The sequence below is a fragment of the Euleptes europaea genome, chromosome 20, assembly GCF_029931775.1.
Source record: "Euleptes europaea isolate rEulEur1 chromosome 20, rEulEur1.hap1, whole genome shotgun sequence".
NCBI classification, from domain to species: Eukaryota; Metazoa; Chordata; class Lepidosauria; order Squamata; family Sphaerodactylidae; genus Euleptes; species Euleptes europaea.
The window spans coordinates 12,806,131-12,829,199 of record NC_079331.1 but is presented as its reverse complement, the minus strand read 5'-3'; the positions used below and the strand labels follow the sequence as shown (position 1 = coordinate 12,829,199).

At 48.5% G+C, this 23,069-nt stretch overlaps 1 protein-coding gene across 1 annotated transcript; it reads left to right on the top strand.

Annotated features, from left to right (window-relative positions):
- The first annotated feature begins 6,045 nt into the window (after positions 1-6,045).
- TLNRD1 (talin rod domain containing 1) lies at positions 6,046-7,351 on the top strand. Its single transcript, XM_056865835.1, has one exon. It carries the CDS (start codon positions 6,188-6,190, stop codon positions 7,244-7,246), a length of 1,059 nt encoding a protein of 352 aa, XP_056721813.1. The 5' UTR covers positions 6,046-6,187; the 3' UTR covers positions 7,247-7,351.
- Positions 7,352-23,069: the final 15,718 nt, after the last annotated feature.

The window sequence follows — 23,069 nt, the reverse complement described above, 5'->3', positions numbered from 1 at the left end:
CGAGGGCTTTTCTTACTCTGCGCGTGCGCCGGACGAGGGCTTTTCTTACTCTGCGCGTGCGCCGGATGAGGGCGGTTCGTCCCCCTTGCTCTGCGCGTGCGCCGGACGAGGGCTTTTCTCACTCTGCGCATGCGCAGGACGAGGGCGTTTCATTCCCCTTGCTCGCCGCATGCGCCGGATGAGGGCGTTTCATTTTCCACCCCTTGCTCGGCGCATGCGCACGAGGGTGGGTGTATTGGCGAGACACGCCGAGGGCGGGACGGGGAGACCCAGAGGGAGGGAAAACTGGAGGGTTTTTCATTTCCCCCTTGCTCTGCGCATGCGCCGGACTAGGGCGTTTCATTCTCCTCCCTTGCTCGGCGCATGCGCACGAGGGTTGGGAGGGTGTATTGAGACAGGGAGGGAAAACGAGGGATTTTCATTCCCCCTTGCTCTGCGCATGCGCCGGATGAAATAAGACGCCAGCAGCTGCAGCAGCTGCATGCAAAAGGGGAGAAATAAAAGAGAAATGCATAGGGAAAAATAAGCCCTGCTGCAGCTGCTGGCGTCTTATTTTTCCCTCTGCATTTCTTTTCTTCCTCCCCTTTTGCAAAACGCGCGCAAGAGCGAGGAAGGGGTGAAAGGTGCGCCGTAGCAAACCCCCATTGCAAGCAATATATATATATATATATATACATATACACATAGGGAACACAAAGCTGTTGGCATTATTTAAATAAATAACGCCTACAAAAAATTGGCGTTATTTAAATATCCATGCTTTTTGCAAAACAATATTTATTTAAACATATACAGGGGGCACAAAGCCGTTGGCGTTATTTAAATAAATACTGTTTTGCAAAAAGCGTGGAGGACTTATTTATGGTTTCTTTCGCTGATACCCAGCCTTCCTTTCCAGTGGGGGACGGGGGGAGGCACAAAGCAGCCGACCTTATTTCCCTCTCCCCCACACAACAACCCTGCGAGACAAATTAAACTGCAGGCACAGATTGCTTTGCCTGAGGAAGGGCCCTGCAAGCCTGCACCGTTCCCCCGCCTCATTGAAAGGACGGCAGGGGCTTGCTCGTGGTGGGGTTTGCTACGGCATACCTTTCCCCTTCCTCGCTATTATGCATATTTAAATTTATAGTTTCCTTCATTGATATCTAGCCTTCAGTGATATCTAGCCTAGGATTCATCGTTTCCTTCATTGCTATCTAGCCTTATATACATACACACACATATATATGCACACATATACATACACACACACATACATATATATAGGCTGGCTATCAATGAAGGATACGATAAATCCTAGCTCAGAATCCATTCTTTTTGCAAAACAATGGCTGTCACCGCACTTTGTATTCCCAGCGATGTATCAAGAGCTTGGAAATGTTATAAAAAACATCGCTTTAAAAGGGTTTTTGGATACTACGGCTAAAAAAGGGTTGGAAGACATCTTCACAGCTAAAGGGGCCAAACAAAGTGCGAACAGTATTTTTTATAACAGGTTCAAACTCTTAATACATCGGTGGGAATACATAGAAAGCGCGAACACTATTTTTTATAACGTTTTCAAACTCTTAATACATCGCTGGGAATACCTAGTGCGGTGACAGCCAATATTTATGGAAATAATGTAAACTGTTTTGTGCCCTCCCAACTGGGAAGAATGGCTGGGTATCAACGAAGGAAACCATAAATAAATCCTCCACGCTTTTTGCAAAACAATATTTATTTAAATAACGCCAACTGCTTTGTGCCCCCTGCCCCACTGGGAGGTGGGATGTAAGGGCAAAAGTGTATAAATATATGTATATAAAGGGTGTGTGTGTGTGTAAAGGCTGGATATCAATGAAGGAAACGATAAATCCTAGCACAGAATCCATGCTTTTTGCAAAACAATATTTATCGAAATAATGTAAACTGTTTTGTGCCCTCCCAACTGGGAAGAAAGGCTGGGTATCAACCAAGGAAATGATAAATAAAATTCTAGATCAGAATCCATGCTTTTTGCAAAACAATATCGGAATAATGTAAACTGCTTTGTCCTTGTCCCCTACCCCACCCTACTAGGAAGAAAGGCTGGGTATCAATGAAGGAAATTATAAATAAATTGTAGCAGAGAGGTCATTGCTTTTTGCGAAACTATATTTATCCGGAGAACTAAAAGTAGAAGGCCCAATGAAGCTGAGTAGCTGTTCTGACAGTAGAGCTAGACATACTGTGAGTCTTTTTTCTTCTTCAAATTTTTAAAAGTTTTACTTCAATACACAAAGAAACATAAACATTTAAACATAAGCAATCCTGTTATTACAATTTACGGGCGCTTACTTTTTAAAATTTACATTTTAGTAGCTCGCTTCTTTTGAGTTACATTACTTGACGGGGCCAGGAGAAAGGTGGGCTTATAAATATTTTAGATAAAGAGCTCGGTGGGCCACAAAGAGCTCGGTGGGATCTTAGTAAACAACATTGGTGCTGGAAAGTGCCGTCAAATCCCAGCTAATTTATGACTGATAAGTGGGGAATCAAACCTGGTTGTCCAGATTAGAGTCCGCCTCTCTTAACTCTCGCACACCACGCTGCTATAAATTAAATCACAGTGAAAACATCAAACAGCCTGCAATTTTTCACAGGGCTTAATCTGGTTGATTTTTATTCTGGATTGTTTTGGTCGGGGTTTTTTTTTTTAAAAAAAAAACATGTACTGCATGATTTTCAGATCAGGGCAACTTCCATGAATTAAAAAAGGGATGTAGGGCGGGGGGATTTTTAAATAAATAGAAGTGTTCTTGCCTAATTGGCCAACTAGAGGTCTGCAATTCAGTCAGGTTGCAGTGCCCATAAGTGTGCTTTTTATTTATTTTTTTAAACCCTCTGGGATGAATAAGAAAAAGCAAAAAGTGACTTGTATTTCTGAGGGTCCTTTTAGCATCCAAACAAAGACTAAAATCATGCCTATACCTTCAAATCAGAATAGGTATAAATGCACGAGATCAAACTGCATGTTTCACATCATGTTATATATTTTAAAATGTAATTTACCTGTGTATATATGTATAGTTTATGGAGAGCCAGCGTGGTTAAAGAGTTGGGCTAGGACCTGGGAAACCCAGGTTCGAATCCCCACTTGCACCATGGAAGCTTGCTGGATGACCTTGGGCTGGTCGCACACTCTCAGCCTTGACCCTGGCTAGTGTTTGGATGGGAGACCTCCAAGGAGTACCAGGGTCAGATCGTGGAGGCAGTCAATGGCAAACCACCTCTGAACGTCTCCTACCTTGAAAACCCAATAAGAGGTCGCCATAAGTCAGCTGTTACTTGACAGCGATAGATAGATATGTGTGTGTGCGTTAAGTGCCGTCAAGTCGCTTCCGACTCATGGCGACCCTATGAATCAAAGCCCTCCAAAACATTAACAGCCTTGCTCAGATCTTGCTGATTTAGGGCCGTGGCTTTTTTGACTGAGTCAATCCATCTCTTGTTGGGTCTTCCTCTTTTTCTGCTGCCTTCAACTTTTCCTAGCATGATTGTCTTTTCCAGTGACCAGATAGATAGATATAGATATCTATATATAGAGATTAGCGTTACATTGAGTGTACAATTTTATGCACTGCATTTATGTATAGAAAAAGCTGCAAACATTATATAAACTTTATCCCTCTCTGTGTATATACACACACACAAACTCTCTCTGGGTATATATACAAACTTTGTATGTATATATTAGAGTTGCCAACCTCCAGGTAATAGCTGGAGATCTGCTATTACAACTGATCTCCAGCCGATAGAGATTAGTTCACCTGGAGAAAATGGCCGCTTTGGCAACTGGACTCTATGGCATTAAAGTCCCTCCCCTCCCCAAACCATCCTCATGCATAAGTACCCAAAATGTCATTAAGTATGCAACGTATTTCCAAAGCGCTGGAGCCTCCTGTGGCAAAGGCTGACCCACCCTTCCAAACAGGCTTAGTCGGAAGCAAATGCAATTCAAACCCACAGGACTTCCTCCAGGATTAACAGTGGCCATTTATGCACGGGAGGTTTTGCCTTGGATTCGCCACTCTCTAGATGATTTGTTTTTTGGGCCGTCCACGGAATCCGTAACCCTCTCCTCCGACGCCACATTTCAAAGGAATCTATTTTCTCCCTATCCTGTTCCTTCACTGTCCAGCTTTCACACCCATACTTAGTAATAGGGAACACTATGGCATGAATCAATCTAGTCTTGGCGTGCGTCTAGAGAGCGGCAAACCCAAGGCAAAACCTCCATGCGTCAGCGGCCCATTTCGCTGGGCTTGGACTGGAGCAACTCTGCCAAGGGTGGCACACTCAGGGGTGCAAATGGTACCGCGCAAAGGGCGGCCGCTGCCAGCCGGTTGGCAAGGGAGGATCGGTGCCCGGAGGCCACCGGCCGGTGGTTGCAGGCTCTCCTCCCGCCCTGCGTCCCTCCCTGCCGGGGAGGAGCCTGCAGCCAGCTGCAGGGCTTGGAGAGGGCCGGGTCTCAAGCGCAGGGCGGCGCCGACGCCCACCCAAGCTCGCCATAGGCTTAAGGGAGGTTACAGCCGAGGCAACGGGGGGAGGAAGGAAGGAAGGAGCGCAGCTGGGAGGGGTCCCCAGCCAGCCAGCCAGCCAGCAAGCAAGCCGAGCCTCCCCCAGCCATGCAGCCAGGCCATCGGGAGAGCCCCCTTCACCTTGCAAGCTTGTAAAATCCAAGCACAAGGGCATTGCAACTTGGATGGCAAGGGGCAGGCGGGGAAGGAACCCAGGCGTCCCCGGAGAGGGAAGGGGAGCGGATGGAGGCGCGCCCGCCTCCTCCACCGCCCCGAAGCTGGTGAGTCAGCCCGATCCGAAAAACCCAAGAGCCAGGGAGAGGAGTATGGCCGGAGGAGAGCCGGGCCGGCCGGGCTTGGGCAGCCCCAGCCAGCCCTGAAGCGCCCTCCATCCCCGCCCCTGCCGGAGATGCGCTTTGGAGGAGCCGGCGGCGCTGCGTAACCGAGGGCGCACCGAGAAGGGACCCCTTTCCCTGCCTCCGGCCCCTCTCCATCGTGGCCCCTGCCTCGCACCCCTTCCCCTGCCGGAGATGCGCCCTGGAGGAGCCGGCCGGGCTGCATAACCGAGGGCGCACCGAGAAGGGACCCCTTTCCCTGCCTCCAGCCCCTCTCCATCGTGGACCCTGCCTCGCACCCCTTCCCCTGCCGGAGATGCGCCCTGGAGGAGCCGGCCGGGCTGCATAACCGAGGGCGCACCGAGAAGGGACCCCTTCCCCTGCCTCCAGCCCCTCTCCATTGTGGCCCCTTCCCCTGCCGGAGATGCGCCCTGGAGGAGCCGGCGGCGCTGCGTAACCGAGGGCGCACAAAGGCGAGCCGAGAAGGGAGCCCTTCCCTGCCTCCGGCCCCTCTCCATCGCGGCCCCTGCCTCGCCTCCCGGTCCTCTCCTGCCCCCGGGGGGGGAACGGCCCCGGAGACGCCCCCCCAGCCGAGCGCAGAGCCCTTTCTCCCGACCGCTCGCCCGCCCGCCTGCGCCACGCCCTCCGCCGGCCTTCCCGACAGCGACGACGCGCGCCTGCCTCCCCCGAGGCGCCCATGTCGAGGGCTGGCCTCTTTCCGGGCCGCGGGGACGGCTCGGGCGGCAGAGGAGGGAGGGAAGCGGTGGCAGGAGCGTCCCCCTTCGCCCCGCCCTGGCCCTTTCTTCCTCCTGCCTTGAAAAACTGGGATGCCGCCCTGTTCCAACGGGAAACTTCTTCTCTTTTTTTCCCTCCCCCTTGTTAAATTTTGGCGACAGCGGAAAGGGACGGCCGGGGTGCAATCCGTCAACGCTCTGCAAAACAGTTGTTTTAAAAAATATATCTATCCAGCAAGGTGAATCCAGCTGCTGAGGAATCGGAAATCTTATGCTCCCGCCGGCAAGCAATCCCGCCAGGATTATACTGAAGTGCAGCTAGCATCGTATTCACTGTGAACGTGGAGTGGCGTCAGGTGCGAGCCGGGCTCGATTCTGGTTCTGGCTGCCTTTCCTCCGCCTCCCTTCTCTTCCCTCCAGCACCAAAAGACTTCATTTTTACCAGTGGAAATTGATGGAATGATGGTGCGGGAAAGGCAGAGAGATCCTGCCGGACTCAGTGGGGACTCCTTGGGAGGTGACGCCGGCAGCAGCAGCAGTGGGGTCCCAAGAGGCATGCGACTGCCCCCCCGGCGCGATGGCTAGCGGCGGCTCCGGCAAGTCCACCAGCGAGGCATCCACCCCCAGTGGCAGTGCGTTGCAGAGGAAGAAGCTCGTCTCCGTCTGCGACTACTGCAAGATCAAAATGCAACTGGTGGCGGATTTGCTCCTCCTGTCCAGCGAGAGCCGGCCAGTCAACACCGAGAGCCTGTCGGCCTCCGGGGAGTCTTTCGAGAAGTGCCGGGACACCATCATCGCCCGGACGAAAGGCCTCTCTATCTTGACGCACGATATCCAGAGCCAGCTGAACATGGGACGCTTCACTGAGGTGGGGGACATCCTGGCAGAGATGGCGGACCTGGTGGTTTCCTTGACCGAGTGCTCTGCCCACGCTGCTTACTTGGCAGCAGTGGAGACCCCGGGGGCTCAGCCCGCCTTGGCCGGCTTGGTGGATCGCTACCGGGTCACCAGGTGTAAGCACGAGGTGGAGCACGGCTGCGGGGTCTTGAAAACCACCCCGCTGGCTGACATGAGCCCTCAGCTGCTGCTGGAGGTATCCCAGAACATGTCCAAGAACTTGAAATTCCTGACGGACGCCTGCGTCCTGGCCAGCGAGAGGTCCAAGGACAGGTTTGCCAGGGAGCAGTTCAAGCTGAGCGTCAAGTGTATGAGCACCAGCGCCTCGGCCCTCTTGGCCTGCGTCCGGGAGGTGAAGACTTCACCCAGCGAGCTGACGCGGAACCGGTGCGTCTTGTTCAGCGGGCCCCTGGTGCAGTCCGTCTATGCTCTGGTGGGCTTTGCCACTGAGCCCCAGTTCTTGGGCAAAGCTGCCGCCATCAGTCCGGAAGGCAAAGCCGTGCAGACTGCCGTTTTGGGGGGCGCGATGAGCGTCGTCTCGGCTTGCGTCCTCCTCACCCAATGCCTCAGGGATATAGCCCAACACCCCGACAGTAGCTCTAAAATGTCTGAGTACAGGGAAAGGTTGAAGAACTCTGCCTGCGCCGTCTCGGACGGTTGCAACCTGCTGTCTCAGGCGCTAAGAGAAAGATCTTCCCCTAGGACTTTGCCGCCAGTGAACACAAATTCTGTGAATTAATGTTGTTGTTTTTCCAATTTGCATACTACCGGTCACTGCTAATGGAAATGTACACAGGTCTTCTCTCCCAGCTCTGGTTTTGTATATACCAAAGAATTTGTGTGAGCCCAAAAAACGTTGATTTCTCAAAAGTTTTTTTAATTATTTGGCACAGCGGGGGCGACAGAGCGACGCCATTCAATGATCAATATTGGATGAAAATGATCGATATTGAATGGCTGAATGTTTTGGGGTGGGCAGGTCTTTCTCTGTTTTTTTAAACTTAAACCTTCCTTATTTACCGAATACCCGAAACGAGTAAACGTTTCGCAAGGTGGGGGAGCCTTTCAAAAAGAAAAAGGTGGGGGAAAAAGCTTTATAACCGCGCTGGGTGCGGTTTTCAAAGTTCGGGGACGGTCTTCCGTTCTTTTTTTGGTCTTCCGGAGTTTCCCCTTCTAAATTTTACTATTTCAGTTGTGTGGGAAGAGAGAGAGAGAGAGAAAAAAAAAGTTACCTCAGTTTTCATACAGTCTGAAAGAAGCGAAACTTTTAAGGATGGATTTAGCTACTTTTTGTTTGGTTCAGTTTTGCCGTTTTCTCGGTATGATCGCTTTTGAATCAAGTGTTAGTTTAGAGGCGCATTTGCTGTGTGGCATGGAGGATGGTTATAATTTCCAAACTTGGGGGGGAGAAGCTACTGTGAGTGTTTTTAAAAATGGGAAGGGGGGAGAATTACACTATAACATGACAACAAATTGGAGGAGGGTTTTTCCCCCCAGCGTCAGATTTTTTTAAAAAACCAACAACAACCTTGCATGTACTGGAGTATTTATTTCACCTATTAAAACGTTATGTTTCTCAGATGACTTTCTGTGAATCTCTTTATGCTTAAACAGTAACCTCCCTAGGCTGACTTTCTCTATCCGCTTGGGGAAGAAGTAGTATAGATGCAGTTCTAGTTTGGGCTGAGCATTGCACAAATGTGAATTATCTGACTGTGTGGATGTGTGTTTAAAAAAAAAACATGCACCTTTCCTTCCTTAGGTTTTCTGTCTGTGTTTTCTCCGCCTCCTCTGCCCCCCAACGCTCTTTAACTTGAAACGGGAGGCTTTAAGACTGCTTCTACCTGGATGGTGTATGGCTCAGAGATGAGTCTTCTAAGGATGCCGTCTTGTGTGCGTGGTGTAGCGGTTAAGTACGGTGGTTTGGAGCGGTGGACTCCAATCTGGAGAACCGGGTTTGATTCCCCACTCCTCCACATGAGAGGCGGACGCTTATCTGGTGAACCGGGTTGGTTTCCCCACTCCTACATGTGAAGCCAGCCGAGTGACCTTGGGCTAGTCACAGTTCTCTCCGAACTCTCTTGGCCTCGCCTATCTCGCAAGGTGCCTGTTGGAAGGGAAGGAGGTTGTAAGCTGGTTTGATTCTTCCTTAAGTGTTAGAGAAAGTTGGCGTATAAAAACCAACTCTTCTATTTTAGAGTAAACTCTAGTGGACTCAGTGGGGTGGGGTGGGGGCAATGCGTTAAGACTGTAGGCTGGGGAGACCTGAATTCGAACCTCCCGTTTAGGGATGAAATTCACAGGGTAACTTTGGGCCAGTGGCGATCTTTCTGCTGAAATTGCCCCGCTGGGGTTGTTGTGGGGAACAAAATGGGCTCTGTGGAGTAGAAGCGCAGAAAAGGAATCCTGATGGGATTTCTGGAACAAATCAGACCATACAATGCGTTTTCTGTAAGACATGTTCTAGCGTGCCTTTAGGGAAATAGTATGTTTTATGACCTAGATTGTTTTTTCTGTCAATTACCCTCATTCTGGTGTTGATGGCGGAGCTGATATTGTCAAAAATACTGCAGAATCTTCGGCCGGCTTTTTATTTCGCATGGTGTCGGTTAGTCTTGTTTAAGACATATAGCTTCCAACTTTCCTTTGCAATCATCTTTTTTTCAAAAAAAGCAAACGCACGTCCCCTGCTTTGCGTTCCTTATAACCCTGTCAAGGGTTCCTCAAAGAGAAGATCAGCAGGAGCAGAGGAACGTTCCTGAAAGCCCGTCCCTTCCATTTCCTGAAATGTGCCAACGCATGGGAGCATTGGTTGGGGTTTAGGGCACATTTCTGCTCACCGGGAGATGGCGAGGTCTGACCAGTTTCCCACCTGAACATGTATGGCAGGACATGTCCCAGTATCTTTGGCAAAGTGCAAGAGCTCCGTGGCAGGTGTGCGCATGCAAAAAATGTTCCCTGCAGGCAGAAACTTTGGGGGGGGGGGACACCAGCACTTTATGGCTATGAGGAAGGTACTGGTATGTTTCAATTTCGTACTGTTCAGCTAGTTCTTGCCCAACAAATTATCTCTTTCAAATGTTAGTACTGTTAGGGAGAATTGCATGTTCGCTGGTAGGGTTTTGCCCGTAGGCAAAATAATTACGTTTATTTCTAGATGTACACAGTAAAATTATTAAAAACACAGGGCCTGGAATACAGGCTGCATATAAGAATCAGTTATAAAATTGTTAAAAACGCAGGGCCTGGAATACAAGCTGCATATAAAAACCAGTTACAAAATTCTTATGCACAGTTGATATAACAATATAAATGACCAATGCTTGGCCAGACGTGTTTCTGCCTGGGTAGGCCTTCCTCAGTGGTCGTAAATATATACAATTATAAAAACACATCCGGAAATAAAGCTTATGAAATCTTATTGTCTCCCTTTTTTATGGTTTTCTATTTTCAGATTAATATCTTCTTTTTTGTCTCCCCTTTTTATGGTTTTCCATTTTTAGATAAATATTTCGTAAGATTTACTTTCGGATGTGTTTTTATAATTGTAAGTATTTATGACCACTGAACGCATCTGGTCAAGCATCGGTCATTTACATTGTTATATCAACTGTGCAAAGCCTAGCTTTGCTGGGAAAGGGCGGGGTATAAATCAAACCAAATAAATAATATAAATAAAATAAGAACTTTATCTGATTTTTGACGTAGCCTGTATTCCAGGCCCTGCGTTTTTTAACAATTTCACTGTGTACCCCTAGAAATAAATGTAATTATTTTATCATATTGTTTAGTTTGTAGCTCAACCTTTGAAACTCTGTCCACTCATTTGGTTGAGTTTTACCCCCCTTTTTTGTTGTTCTTTTGCCCATAGGTGCAGACTCTGATTGAAGGGGTTTGTCCACTCAACAGAGAGGTGGGGCCATTTCAGGTGGCAACCGTGCCGTCCTAAGTAGAGTTAACTTCTTCTAAACCCACTGACTACGATAGACTTAGAAAGATGAAACACAGCCTAGCTTGGCACTGCAGGAGACCTTAGGGTAAGAGAGGAACCATGGCTGGATTGGCTCTTCCAGTATCCTCACGACAACCCTGTGAGATCAGAATATTTAAGGCAATATATATATATATATTTGCCGTCAAGTCACAGCTGACTTATAGCGGCCCCATAGGGTTTTCAAGGCAAGAGACATTCAGAAGTGGTTTGCCATTGCCTTTCTCTGCATAGGGGCTGTGGCTCAGTGGAAGAGCCTCTGCTTTGCATGCAGAAGGTCCCAGGTTTGACCCCCGGCATCTCCAGTTAAAAAGACCAGGCAGTAGGTGATGTGAAAGGCCTCTGCCTGAGACCCTGGAGAGCCGCTGCTGGTCTGAGTAGACAATACTGACTTTGATGAATCAAGGGTCTGATTCAGTAGAAGGCAGCTTCATATGTTCATAGCAACCCTGAACTTCCTAGGTGGTCTCCCATACAAATACTTGCCAGGGTTGAACCTGCTTAGCTTCTGAGATCTGAAGAGATCAGGCTATCCTGGGCCATCCAGGTCAAGGGGAAAATGTAATTAGGCCAGTATTATTTTACTCATATTTTAACCGGGGGGTGGGGTGGGTGGATGAAAAACTGTGGTCTCACGGGTCACACCTCGTTCTCGTAGTATAGTGGCTCCTCTGGCTTCGGAATATACGGGAAAATCGGATGTTATCATTTTGGCTGATGTGTTTGCTCAACTGATGTGGTTGCTCAACAGCAAGGGGTTGTGCACTAGAAATGGTTATTTTTAATGGGGTGGGATACCATATGCTGTGGAAAGACTATATTTAGGCATGTAGTCAGCTTTGGAGCGCTGAGACTTTGCTTTGAATTTCCTGGTCCCTTGTCGGATTGCCAGCTCTCTGGAACTCCCTTCTCGTTCCGCAATTTCCTTTTTATGTTAAATGTTTAAGCGTGAGTTTGTAAGTTCCCGCTTGTTTCTCTTATCTTGCTCCTTAGAGCATTCGAACTCTTACTCCGATGCTGTTTGTTTAACAACTCTTGTCGGTTTCGCCTGGGTAAGACATTTTATTTGCTGAGAAGCTCCTCTGGGTTGAATATTTTGAGGATTCCCCGCCCGCCCCAGTAGCGTGGTTACTATTTATAACACGTTGTTTAATTTTGAAAATGTCAGCTCTATCCTATGCAGTGGTAAGCTGGAGCCAAAGCGCCGAAGTCCGTGCACTTGGATAAACAGATGAAGCTGCCTGTAGTGAGTAACAGTCCTTTTAGCCTAGTAGTGTCTTATCGGTAACTTTCCAGGCAGAGATCTCTCCCCGCCCTGGTACTTTAGCTTCTTTAACTGGAGATGCCAGGGATTGAACTTGGAATCCTCTGAGATGCTCTGTCAGATGATGGAATCCTCCTCCAAACAAACAGATACAAAAAAACCCCTCCAGACAAAAAATTATCATGATGATGATAATAATAATAGTAATAATAATAATAATAATTTATTAATACTGTCACTGACCAGCAAAAACAACCAACCAAACAACAGCGACAATAGATAATAAGAAAACCACAACTACTATTGCTACTACAAATAATCTGAGCCCAACAATTACATATTATGTGAATGAATAAAATTTATATAAACATCATATAACTTGGTGTGACCCCTCCTTAATATTTTCAGTAATAAAAGTATTTCTGTAACTCTTATCCTGTCAGGGTGTGACGTATTTTAATAGCTGCAGCACAGATTTTAGCAGTCAAAGAGTGTAAACTGTGATTTTTCATCAGTTAGGAGCTTCGTAGCCAGAAACTCATCTGGTTGGCTAGGGCAAGTGTTAAGCAAAGGGTGGTGAGAGATTCTAGTCTAGCTTCCCTGACGCTCTGTTTTTCTGTGTGCAATAAGGAAAAAACTACTTTCCGCTGAAAGGTACCTTTTATCTAAATTAAAATTGGAGGCACGCTTCTCTGTTATAACCAACTGGGTTTAATTTGTGTATAACTTTCCTGCCCGACTCCCAGGTTTCTGCATGAGTCTGTGTTCTCAGGTCCCGCCTGAGGACAGTTAATTCGGCTCTGCCTTTGCATCCAACTGAGAATTGCAACGAAACTAGCTACTCTCGGCTGGAAAGAAGCAAAGCCAGAACGGTAAACCGTACAGAGATACAGCAGGTAGCATCCTGCGTGAATCTTCCACGGTCACAAGAGATTTAAAATTCATTGCTCGTAGCCCACTAATGAGTTCTCCCATGACATTCAAGTTGGGATTTGCTACCTTAGTTGTCAGGCATTTCCATATTTCAGTCACTTAGCTATAAACGTGATTAATTTGTTTTGACAGAGTTTTTTTTTTTTTTTGGAAAAAAATGGATGCATAGAAATAGCATCTCCCAGTATTGCTTAGTAGCTGTCCCCAAGCTGTTAGTTCTTCCTTCCTGAATTCAGCTTCCATACACCCACATAAAGATGTCAATCTGACCCCGCTTTGAACAGATTTGTGCCTCTTGCATTCTCGGTATTTTCAAGGGAAGCGGGGAAAGTAAATACCATAATCAGTGTCACATTTTGCAGTTTTGCAAGAGCCTGGTAATAATCCGGTCTGTGTATTTTAAATGGGAGTTAAGCCTGAGAGAGAAGCTGAACTTGTTTGCCATGGCACAAGACTACCTTAAACAGAAAGCGAAAGGTGCATGGTTGGAGCTCCCTGTTCAACAGTGAAATGAGATTAAAAAAGGGGATTTGCAGATTGATAAAGTAGGTTTTAGATTTGGAAAAAAACGCTCAACAAAACTAACTTGCATTCCAGATAGTTCCTGTCCTGTTGGTCTAGCTGGTTAAAGTACAACCAAAGGGTCTGAACTTAGTGAGTACGCAGAGAGGTTTTCATGTTTATCGTGCGCAGAAGCGAGTGACCACAATTGTACCCAGTTCTTGGGCATTTTAGGGACAGTTGTACGATCGGAAAGGAGCAGAAAACTCAGCATAATACATAGGTGTCTTGGGAGAATTTGGGTTTGTCTCCATCACCTAAGCTTGGATTGTGCCAGTCTTGTTTGCGGCCAAGACCATCAATTTAGTTGAGATTCAGTTACCTAACTGGGCATAGCACTGTCGCTTTAGAGCAAGGGTGTCAAACTCAAGGCTAAAAAAAATGAAAGCAGTTCTCCCCTCCCAGAAATATTTTCCAGCTCCCCCCCCCCCAACCTTGTCTCCCCTTCCGAATTACATACGTTTGGGCTGGTGGTGGTTAGTAAGCTCCTGTGTGTGTGTGCAGTGCCGTGGAGTTGCTTCCGACTCATGGCGACCCTATGAATCAATGTCCTCCAAAATGTCCCATCCTTAACAGCCTCGCTCAGGTCTTGCGAACTGGGCCGCGACTTCCTTTATAGAGTCAATCCATCTTTTGTTGGGTCTTTCCCTGCTGCCCATAGCTTTTCCTAGCATGATTGTTTTTTCCAGTGACTCTTGTCTTCTCATAATGTGACCACGACAGCCTCAGTTTAGTCATTTTAGCTTCTAGGGTCAGTTCAGGTTTGATTTGATCTATAACCCACAAGAGTAAGCTCTTACTTGGAAGTAATTACACTCGGGACCTCCTTGGTATATCACATTTTTTGAAGTACCTATTTAGGGCAGCCTTTATGGTTTTGGTGCAGAACAAGATGCGGTATCCTTTTAGTTCTGAGCCCGCTCAATGAAGTTCTGGAGAGATGGCAGGTGTGTGCATGTGTGTGTTTCTTACGCAGACTTATGGCAACCCAGTAGGTTTTCAAGGCAAGAGACTAACTCAGCCCCACCGACCTCACAGGGTGTCTATTGTGGGGAGGGGAAGGGAAGGTGATTGTAAGCCGGTTTAGTTCTTCCTTAAGTGGTAGAGCAAGTCGGCGTATTAAAACCAACTCTTCTTCTTCTTCTTAAAGCATCGCGGGGCCGCTACATTGCAAACTGTGAAGTTGTAAGAATCGGTGCCTGAAATAAGGCCGGGCCCGGTTGCACGGAGTTGGACGCAACGCCTGGTTTCAAGGATGGACGCTTAGCACTAGCTTCACTATTCCCCTAGCCTGTCTGTTAGCAAATTGGCAGATCAGAAGTGTCCCTGTACTCTGCCGGGGGCGGGGGGAGGTGAGTTTGGGGATCCAGACCCCTTTCCCCTCCTAGTAACCCCCCCCCTTTCCCAAACCACGCATAGCTTCCCTCCAAGCGGCCGGTTTAACGTCGCCACAAGGCAGTTTTGCAAAAGCTGCCTTTGCGCCGGAGCGGCGAGGCTTTTTCCTAGAAGTGTGTTGTGGGCCTGTCAAGAAAGGCAGACCGCGCCCGTCCCCTTTCCCTCTTAATTTCCTGCTGAAGTCATGCCTTGAAGGCTTCTCAAGCCTCCCCCCCCCCTTCCTCCCCTGTGTGCTAAACCGACTGCTCAGGAGCCAAGTTTTCTTTCCATGGCACAACAGCAAAATGTGGGTCCCGGATTATTAAAGAAGGAAATCCTTCCTGGTTAATTCAAGTCCGTGTATTGCTGCTATTGTTAGCCTTCCCAAGTCTCCCACATCGAGCTACTGCTCAAAGTTTGTGTGTTTGTGTTGGGGGGGGGGATATGCTGTTCCTTAGAGCTCTCTGTTCAGGTTTTTTCCCCCCTTTCATCCAGGCGGTAGCTTGGAACGGTTTGTGAATTCCTTTTTCCGTGCACTCTGGCCTGGAAAACTAAGCCGCCGCCGCCGATGCTGCTATCAAAATCTCCTCTCTTGCAAGAGCTGGCAAAATCGGTGGCTTTGGGGATCTCGGTGGCTCTCACACCGACTCTCCGATACCTTAGATTTCCAGAAAGCCCAGCCAGCGTACATTTAAACTAGTCAGTGACGTTAAAAAACCCCAGAAAGTATGCAAACTCGTACATCTGCTGAAACAAAGCAGCGATTCTAAAATGAGATGCATTTTCGACTGTTTTCGTTAATTCAAACGCTGAGCTTGGCTTTATGTCTCCCCCCCCACCCCTGTCTAATAATGAACCGTTTCCAAGTTGGCTTTTCTCCCTGTCTGAGTGAAAGTACATGCCCTCCAAATTGTTGCGGAACAAGTTGGCACAGAATCCAGAAGCTACCACTTCCTCTTAAATAGAATGGCAAGAGGGCGAGACGTGGAAGACGGGAACCGGAACGGCTGTTTTCATATCTCACTCTCCAGGTTATATTTTCTTGAAAGCTGACTATTGGAATTGCAGTAGCCCCACTCAATATCTACAGTTAGGGTTAGTGTCTGTGTCACTGTTCTTGGTTTTGGTTATTGTTTCTTTATATATATATGCTGACTCTCTACCACTTAAATCAGAATCATAGAGTTGGAAGGGACCACCAGGGTCATCTAGTCCAACCCCTTGCACAATGCAGGAAATTCACAACTACCTCCCCACCCAAACCCCCAGCGACCCCTACTACATGCCCAGAAGATGGCCAAGACGCCTTCCCTCTCATCATCTGCCTAAGGTTATAGAATCAGCATTGCTGACAGATGGCCATCAAGCTGGCTTACAATCCCCTTCCCTTCAAACCGGCTTACAATCACCTTCCTTTCCCCTCCCCACAACACACACCCTGTGGGGTAGGTGGGGCTGAGAGAGCTCTTAATAGAGCTGTGACTCGCCCAAGGTCACCCAGCTGTCTTCGTGTGTAGGAGTGGGGAAACAAATCCAGTTCACCGGATGAGCCTCCACCGCTCATTGTGGAGGAGTGGGGAATCCAACCTGGTTCTCCAGATCAGAATCTACTGCTCCAAACCACCGCTCTGAACCACTACACCACACTGTCTCCTGCAGGAGAGCAGAAACAGCCATAGGATTCAGCTTCCTCCTGGCTTTCACTGAAAACAAGAAGAAGCAAGTTTCTAGAAAGATTGCAAAAATTGAAGAGCTAGATCCGAGTCCAATAAAGCGCCTTAAAGACCAACAATATTTCCAGGGTGTAAATTTATAACAGTCAATGCTTGCTTTTTCAGATAAAAGGCATTTGGTCAGGTATCTGATGAAGACTCTTGAAAGCTTATACCCCAGAACTCTGCTGGACTCAAATCTTGTTTGCTCTGCTACTGAGAGCCAGCGTGGTGTAGTGGTTAAGAGCGGTGGTTTGGAGTGGTGGAGTCTGATCGGGTTTGATTCCCCCACTCCTCCACATGAGCGGCGGAGGCTAATCTGGTGAACTGGATTTGCTTCCCCCGCTCCTACACACGAAGCCAGCTGGGTGACCTTGGGCTAGTCACACTCTCTCAGCCCCACCTACCTCACAGGGTGTCTGTTGTGGGGAGGGGGAGATAAGGCGATTGTGAGCCGGTTTGCGTCTCCCTTAAGCAGCAGAAAGTCAGCATATAAAAACCAACTCTTCTTCTACTTCTAACCCTGGAAAAAAACTGAAAAGGGCTCCCTAATTGCTGGGAGGAGTTTCAGATATTCCACCCCACAACTAGCAAAGCCAGCATGCAAAACAGTAAATTGCAGAATACAGAAAAGGGAAACTAACAGTTCTCCGGGCCGCCGATGTGGCTGGCTTGCAGGAATATGCAGAGAGGTAGCAGTAAAACTTTTTTCCTGTCTAACAGTGATACATTCCCAAGTTGCTGACTAAGAGGCCAGCAAGCGTTGTGTGTTTAGTTTAGGGAAGGATTGGGTGTATCTGTGAGGAGGGACCTTGTTTTACTCTCCCCGAGGAGTAGTTCAGCCTTTCCAGGGCTTTGTTTTTTCAGCCTTTGTTTAGAAGTGAGTATTGAATTGCCCAACGGTAGTTATCATTATTGCTAATAATATTATTATTATTGCATTATTGCTAGCCTGATGGTTTGCCTAGCAAAGTCCTCCTAGCAGGAATGAACACCAGTGGAGTTACGGCAGGAAATCGCTGTGGGGCGAAGCTTTATTCGTGTCCTCTTTTGAATTTCCACAAAAGAGACACGTTTTTACTGGTTTCCAGTAAAAAATAGGAAGCAGCACCAAGGCTCAGAATGCTATAGCCAGCGTGGTGTCGGATTAGGATCTGGGAGAACCAGGTTCGAATCCCCTCTCTGCCAGGGGAGTTTGGTGGATGACCTTGGGCTAGGGTTGGCAGGTCCCTCTTCGCCACCGGCAGGAGGCTTTTGGAGCAGATCCTAAGGAGGGCAGGGTTTGGGGAGGGGAGGGACTTCAATGCCATAGAGTCCAATCGCCAAAGCGGCCCTTTTCTCCAGGCGAACTGATCTCTGTCGTCTTGAGATCAGCTGTAACAGCAGGAGATCTCCAGCTAGTACCTGGAGGTTGGCAACCCTACCTTGGGCCCTTTTTTCCAGGCCCCAGGCATATCAGTGTCATTTCCTCCACATTCTCCCCTGCCCCAGTTCCCTAAAGCCCCCCCACGAGAAGAACTTTTGGTTTTAATTGGTAATTGACATCACTATAGCGTTAAAATGCTATAGCAATAGGTCAATTACTGCTCGTTTCTTTTGAAAGCCCTCCAGTAGCAGTGGTGGGGAATTTGCAGCAGCAGGGGATGCCCCGTTGCCACCTCGGATGTCTCTGCATGCACAGTAGCAGAGAGAGTCACACAGAGACCTGTCCCCTTGTGGAAGTAGGACAGAATTTGGAGATCTGCCTTTACTCGGGCTTAAAGCAACCAGGGAAAGGTGTGCATGTGTTTTGGTTGGAAGAAAGTACGGGGTGGGGTGGGGGGGACCCTCCTAAAGAACTGCGGCTCTGATTTTATCCAGTTCCGGTCCAACCGGTCCAATGTTGGCCCATTTCACACACATTATTTCTGTAAGCCTTGTCATGACCCTGGAAGGTATCCAACCATAGAATCAAAGAGTTGGAAGGGACCACCAGGGTCATGTAGTCCAACCCCCTGCACAATGCAGGAAATTTCACAACTACCCCCCCTCCACATACCCCCGGTGACCCCTACTCCATGCCCAGAAGATGGCCAAGATGCCCTCCCTCTCATCATCTGCTTAAGGTCATAGAATCAGCATTGCTGACAGATGGCCATCTAGCCTCGGCTTTAAAACTTCCAGGGAAGGAGAGGTCACCACCTCCCGAGGAAGCCTGTTCCACTGAGGAACCGCTCTAACTGTTAGAAAGTTCTTCCTTATGTCTAGACGGAAACTCTTTTGATTGAATTTCAACCCGTTGGTTCTGGTCCGACCTTCTGGGGCAACAGAAAACAACTCTGCACCCTCCTCTCTATGACAGCCCTTCAAGTACTTGAATGTGGTTGTCCTATCCCCTCTCAGTCTCCTCCTCTTCAGGCTAAACATACCCAGCTCTTTCAACCTTTCCTCATAGGACTTGGTCTCCAGACCCCTCACTATCCTCTAGCACAAGAGCGTCCCCCATTTTTTCTGCATTGCCCCAGACATTTTCTCCTCAGAAATAGCACAGGGGACAAAGTGTGTGTGTGTGTGTGTGTGTGTGTGTAGGGGGGAGATGTGAAGAAATTGGCACCCCTCGTTCCACAAATGGTGCTGTTCTGTCAAAGGAACTGGGGTTTGTGTCCCTGTGCGGGGGCGAACCTGCCCGATTTCATTTCGGCACACCTTGCTCAAGAGAGTTTCCCCACCGGGCTGGGCCCATTGTTGGCCGCTAAGGCATTTGCCCCTTTCTCCAAAATAGCCTCGTGCCTAATTTTCTGCAATCGGTTAAGCTCGGTAGCACTTAGCGGTTACCAATCCACAGCCGTACGTTCTCTCTTCCTTCCCACCCTTCCATTTTCGATCCCACAGAGATGAATCGGCCTGTTAATTATCAACCCGCCTGCTGGTTTTTCATTCAAACTTCCCGTGCGATTGAATACGCCTCCGGTGCAAAACGCAGGCTGCCACTGCATCTGAGTAAAACCCCCGGGTTTCCCGGTAACAAGTATTTGTCCTGCCTGCCCATTCTTGGATATGCAAAAAAGGCAGAGGGGGAAAAAAAACCCCTGTTAACAGGAAACCAATAGCTTGTGCTATTGGGAGGCGTTTCATTCACAGCAAAACAAAATCAGCAAAAAAAAAAAGTCTGAGTAACAATCTGAAGCAAGGCTTCACCCATTTCCTGTAAAAGGAGGAAAGCACATGCCGGCCGGATCCCTCGGTTTCCATCCCCGTTGTGACGTAATGCCTTCTGCACATGCAGGGAGAGGAAGAGCCTCCTCTTCCTTCTGGTTTCATATCCTGCGTTGAAAAAGTTTGGCCTGGCGCTCTTCGTGGCAGAAAGCGTGGCACTGGTCATTCCTGGAAAGGGACGGGTGCTCAGTAGCAAAGCCCTTCCTTTGCATCTAGCACATTTCAACCCCTGGCATTTCCCTTTCAAGCAAGAGTAGGGAACCTTCTTTGGCCCAAGTGCTGGAAGAAAGATGTCTACCTGCGAAGAAGAAGAGTTCATTTCATTAACCTTTATTGGCATACCAAAAGACAGAGATAGAAAAAACAACAATATACCTCCAAAGGGCAATACATATAAGTTACAAGTCGGGTTAATAAAACTTTTCTTGTTCTTTAAGAACTCCTGTAAGAAATTCAGCCACAGTAGCCGTGAAGAAGAAGAGTTGGTTTTTATACCTTGATTTTCTCTACCTGAGAGCCAGCGTGATGTAGTGTTTAAGAGCGGTGGTTTGGAGCGGTGGAGTCTGATCTGGAGAACCGGGTTGGATTCCCCACTCCTCCACATGAGTGACGGAGGCTAATCTGGTGAACCGGGTTGGTTTCCCCCACTCCTACACCTGAAGCCAGCTGGGTGATCTTGGGCTAGTCACAGCTCTCTTAAGAGCTCTCTCAGCCCCACCTACCTCACAGGGTGTCTGTTGTTGGGAGGGGAAGGTGATTGTAAGCCTGTTTGAGTCTTCCTTAAATGGTAGAGAAAGTCAGCATATAAAAACCAACTCTTCTTCTATTTTGAAGGAGAATCAAACTGGTTTACAATCTCCTTCCCTTCCTCTCCCCACAACAGCCATCTTGTGAGGTTAGGTGGGGCTGAGAGAGTTCTGAGAGAACTGTGACTGGCCCAAGGTCACCCAGCAGGCTTCATGTGGAGGAGCGGGGAATTGAACCCGGTTCGCCAGATTAGAGTCCTCTGCTCATGTGGAGGAGTGGGGAATCAAACCCGGTTCTCCGGATTAGAGTGGTCTGCTCTTAACCACTACACCTCACTGAAGATGTTGATATGCTGGCAAAAAATAATGGAGGGAGGTAGAGGCAAGGTGTACTTGGCTGATGGGGAGGGAAATGCCCCCCCCCCCCATGCTATAGGGAGCAGAAATGGTGCTGGTGTGTGGGGAGATCCAAAAATCAGTGCACTCCTGCCTCACTTGCTTTGAGTTCTTCCAGACAGATTGTACCAAAGCAGGTTTTTACGCGCTGTGAAGTTGGGGAAAGGTGGAGGAATGCACTATGTTGCACAAAAGCTACGGAGACGGTAGACCTGGAGGTCTGTCTGTGTGGAAGCGGCCCAACACAGCATCTTGTACTGCACGTGAAATGCCTGCACAAAGGCTGCTTAGCAAACAGCTAGTCTGGAGTAGACCCATTTCCTCTAATGCACAGCTGTTGAGAAATACACAGTGTGAGGCTTGTAGTGGTAACCAGGATCTCAATGCACATGCAGAACTCGCGTTTGGTGTGATTGACGTAGGAAATGGAACAGCGCAGCCTGTCAAGAGCTAACTCAAAAGATAAGCTGGAGAAAAATGAAATATTCCCAAATGCCCTTCCACAACTTATCTTCCGAACCAAGACCAGCGGTGGAAAAATTTCATCTCCTAAAGAGAAGGTGACAGAACGCTGGAGGATAGAAAACCAAGAGCGATTGGTCACAGTTCTTGATTTTTCAATATCCACCAGCAAGTGGTAGGTAGGTTAAATGTTCAGTTCTTATTTTAAATACACTTCGTCATAAAACTGTTATCTCTCTTTCCACGATCTATTATTCTGTTCAAGAGATAACAGCATTTTGCTAAGTCCAGATTTTATTTTATTAGGTTTGCCACCTCCAGGTTGGGAAATTTGTGGTGCCTGGGGGGTGGGGGGTGGCGGCTTGGGGAGTGGGGGCTCAACGGGGCAGTGATCCACAGAGTCCACCCTCCGAAGCTGCCATTTGCTCCATGGGAACTGATCTCTGTCATCTAGAGATCAGTTGTAATTCTGGGAGATCACCAGGCTCCCCCTGGAGGTTGGCAACCCTGTATTGTATAGAAAGAACTTCAACCGTATTTACTCACAGTTCTATTTCTCTGTGTTTCATGGGCTTAAAGGTTACTGGCATGCTACTATTTTTAGTTAAACAGAATTATAAGGACTAGTTTGCATAGAAATAAGAACTTTGGTTACCCTACTCGGTCCTCCTTTCCATCAGCAGCAGAATGGCCCCAATACAGTTCACATTCACACGTAGAGCTGCTTTGCGCATTAAAGAAGAAGAGTTGGTTTTTATATGCTGACTTTCTCTACCACTTAAGGGAGAATCAAACCGGCTTACAACCGCCTTCCCCACAACAGACACCCTGTGAGGTAGGTGGGGCTGAGAGAGTGTGACTAGCCCAAGATCACCCAGCTGGCTTTGTGTGTAGGAGCAGGGAAACCAACCTGGTTCACTGGATTAGCCTCCGCTGCTCATGTGGAGGAGTGGGGAATCAAACCCGGTTCTCCAGATCAGACCCCACCGCTCCAAACCACCGCTCTTAACCACTACACCAGTGGTGGCGAACCTATGGCACGCGTGCCAGAGGTGGCACTCAGAGCCCTCTCTGTGGGCATGCGTGCCGTCTCCCCAGCACAGAGTTTGCCTGAGTTCGTTCCCCCGGCTGAGGAGGCTGGGGACCAGCGGTGCCTTCCTGGCTCCTCTGGGAAGCGCCGGACTCCTTCCCATCACCTTCTCTGCAGTCGCCGGCTGCACACTCCAGAAGTGAAGACAACGACAAGCCTTCTGCCGAGGACTGGAAGAGGCAGAGCCAGGACGGGGCTGGACCGGGAGTGGGACGCCTGGGCGGCCATCTGCGGCGGGCTGGTTGGTGATTGCAGCGCAGGGGATTGGCGGTGAGGGCTGAATGGGGGCCCGTCTGGCATTTGTGCTGGAGTCGAGCCCTTCACTTAGCTCGGGTTTCCACTTTGCTTGTTCATGCAACCGAAGATGCCTCTGAGCACGTACAGAGGGCTGTCCCCACCATCAGCCCCCCCACATAACAGTCTTTTTTAATCGTATGAAGATAACCATTGGAAAAAGAATCAAACTGATGGGGTGGGGGCTATGCTCCAGCTGCTTTCCTTCCCCTGCTTGGCCGCCAACCTCCAGGTAGTAGCAGGAGATCTGCTATTTCTGTTCACCCAGAGAAAATGGCCGCTTTGGCAATTGGACTATGGCATTGAAGTCCCTCCCCAAACCCCACCCTTCTCAGGCTCCGCCCCAAAACCCTCCCGCAGGTAGCAAAGAGGGACCTGGCAACCCCTAGCCCCATGTGGACTTCTAGCTGTGTTGGCACTTTGTGATAAGTAAGTGGGTTTTGGGTTGCAGTTTGGGCACTTAGTCTCTAAAAGGTTCGCCATCACTGCACTACACCATGCTGGCTTCTCGGGAGGATGTCAGGAAAGCCACTCACTGATTTCC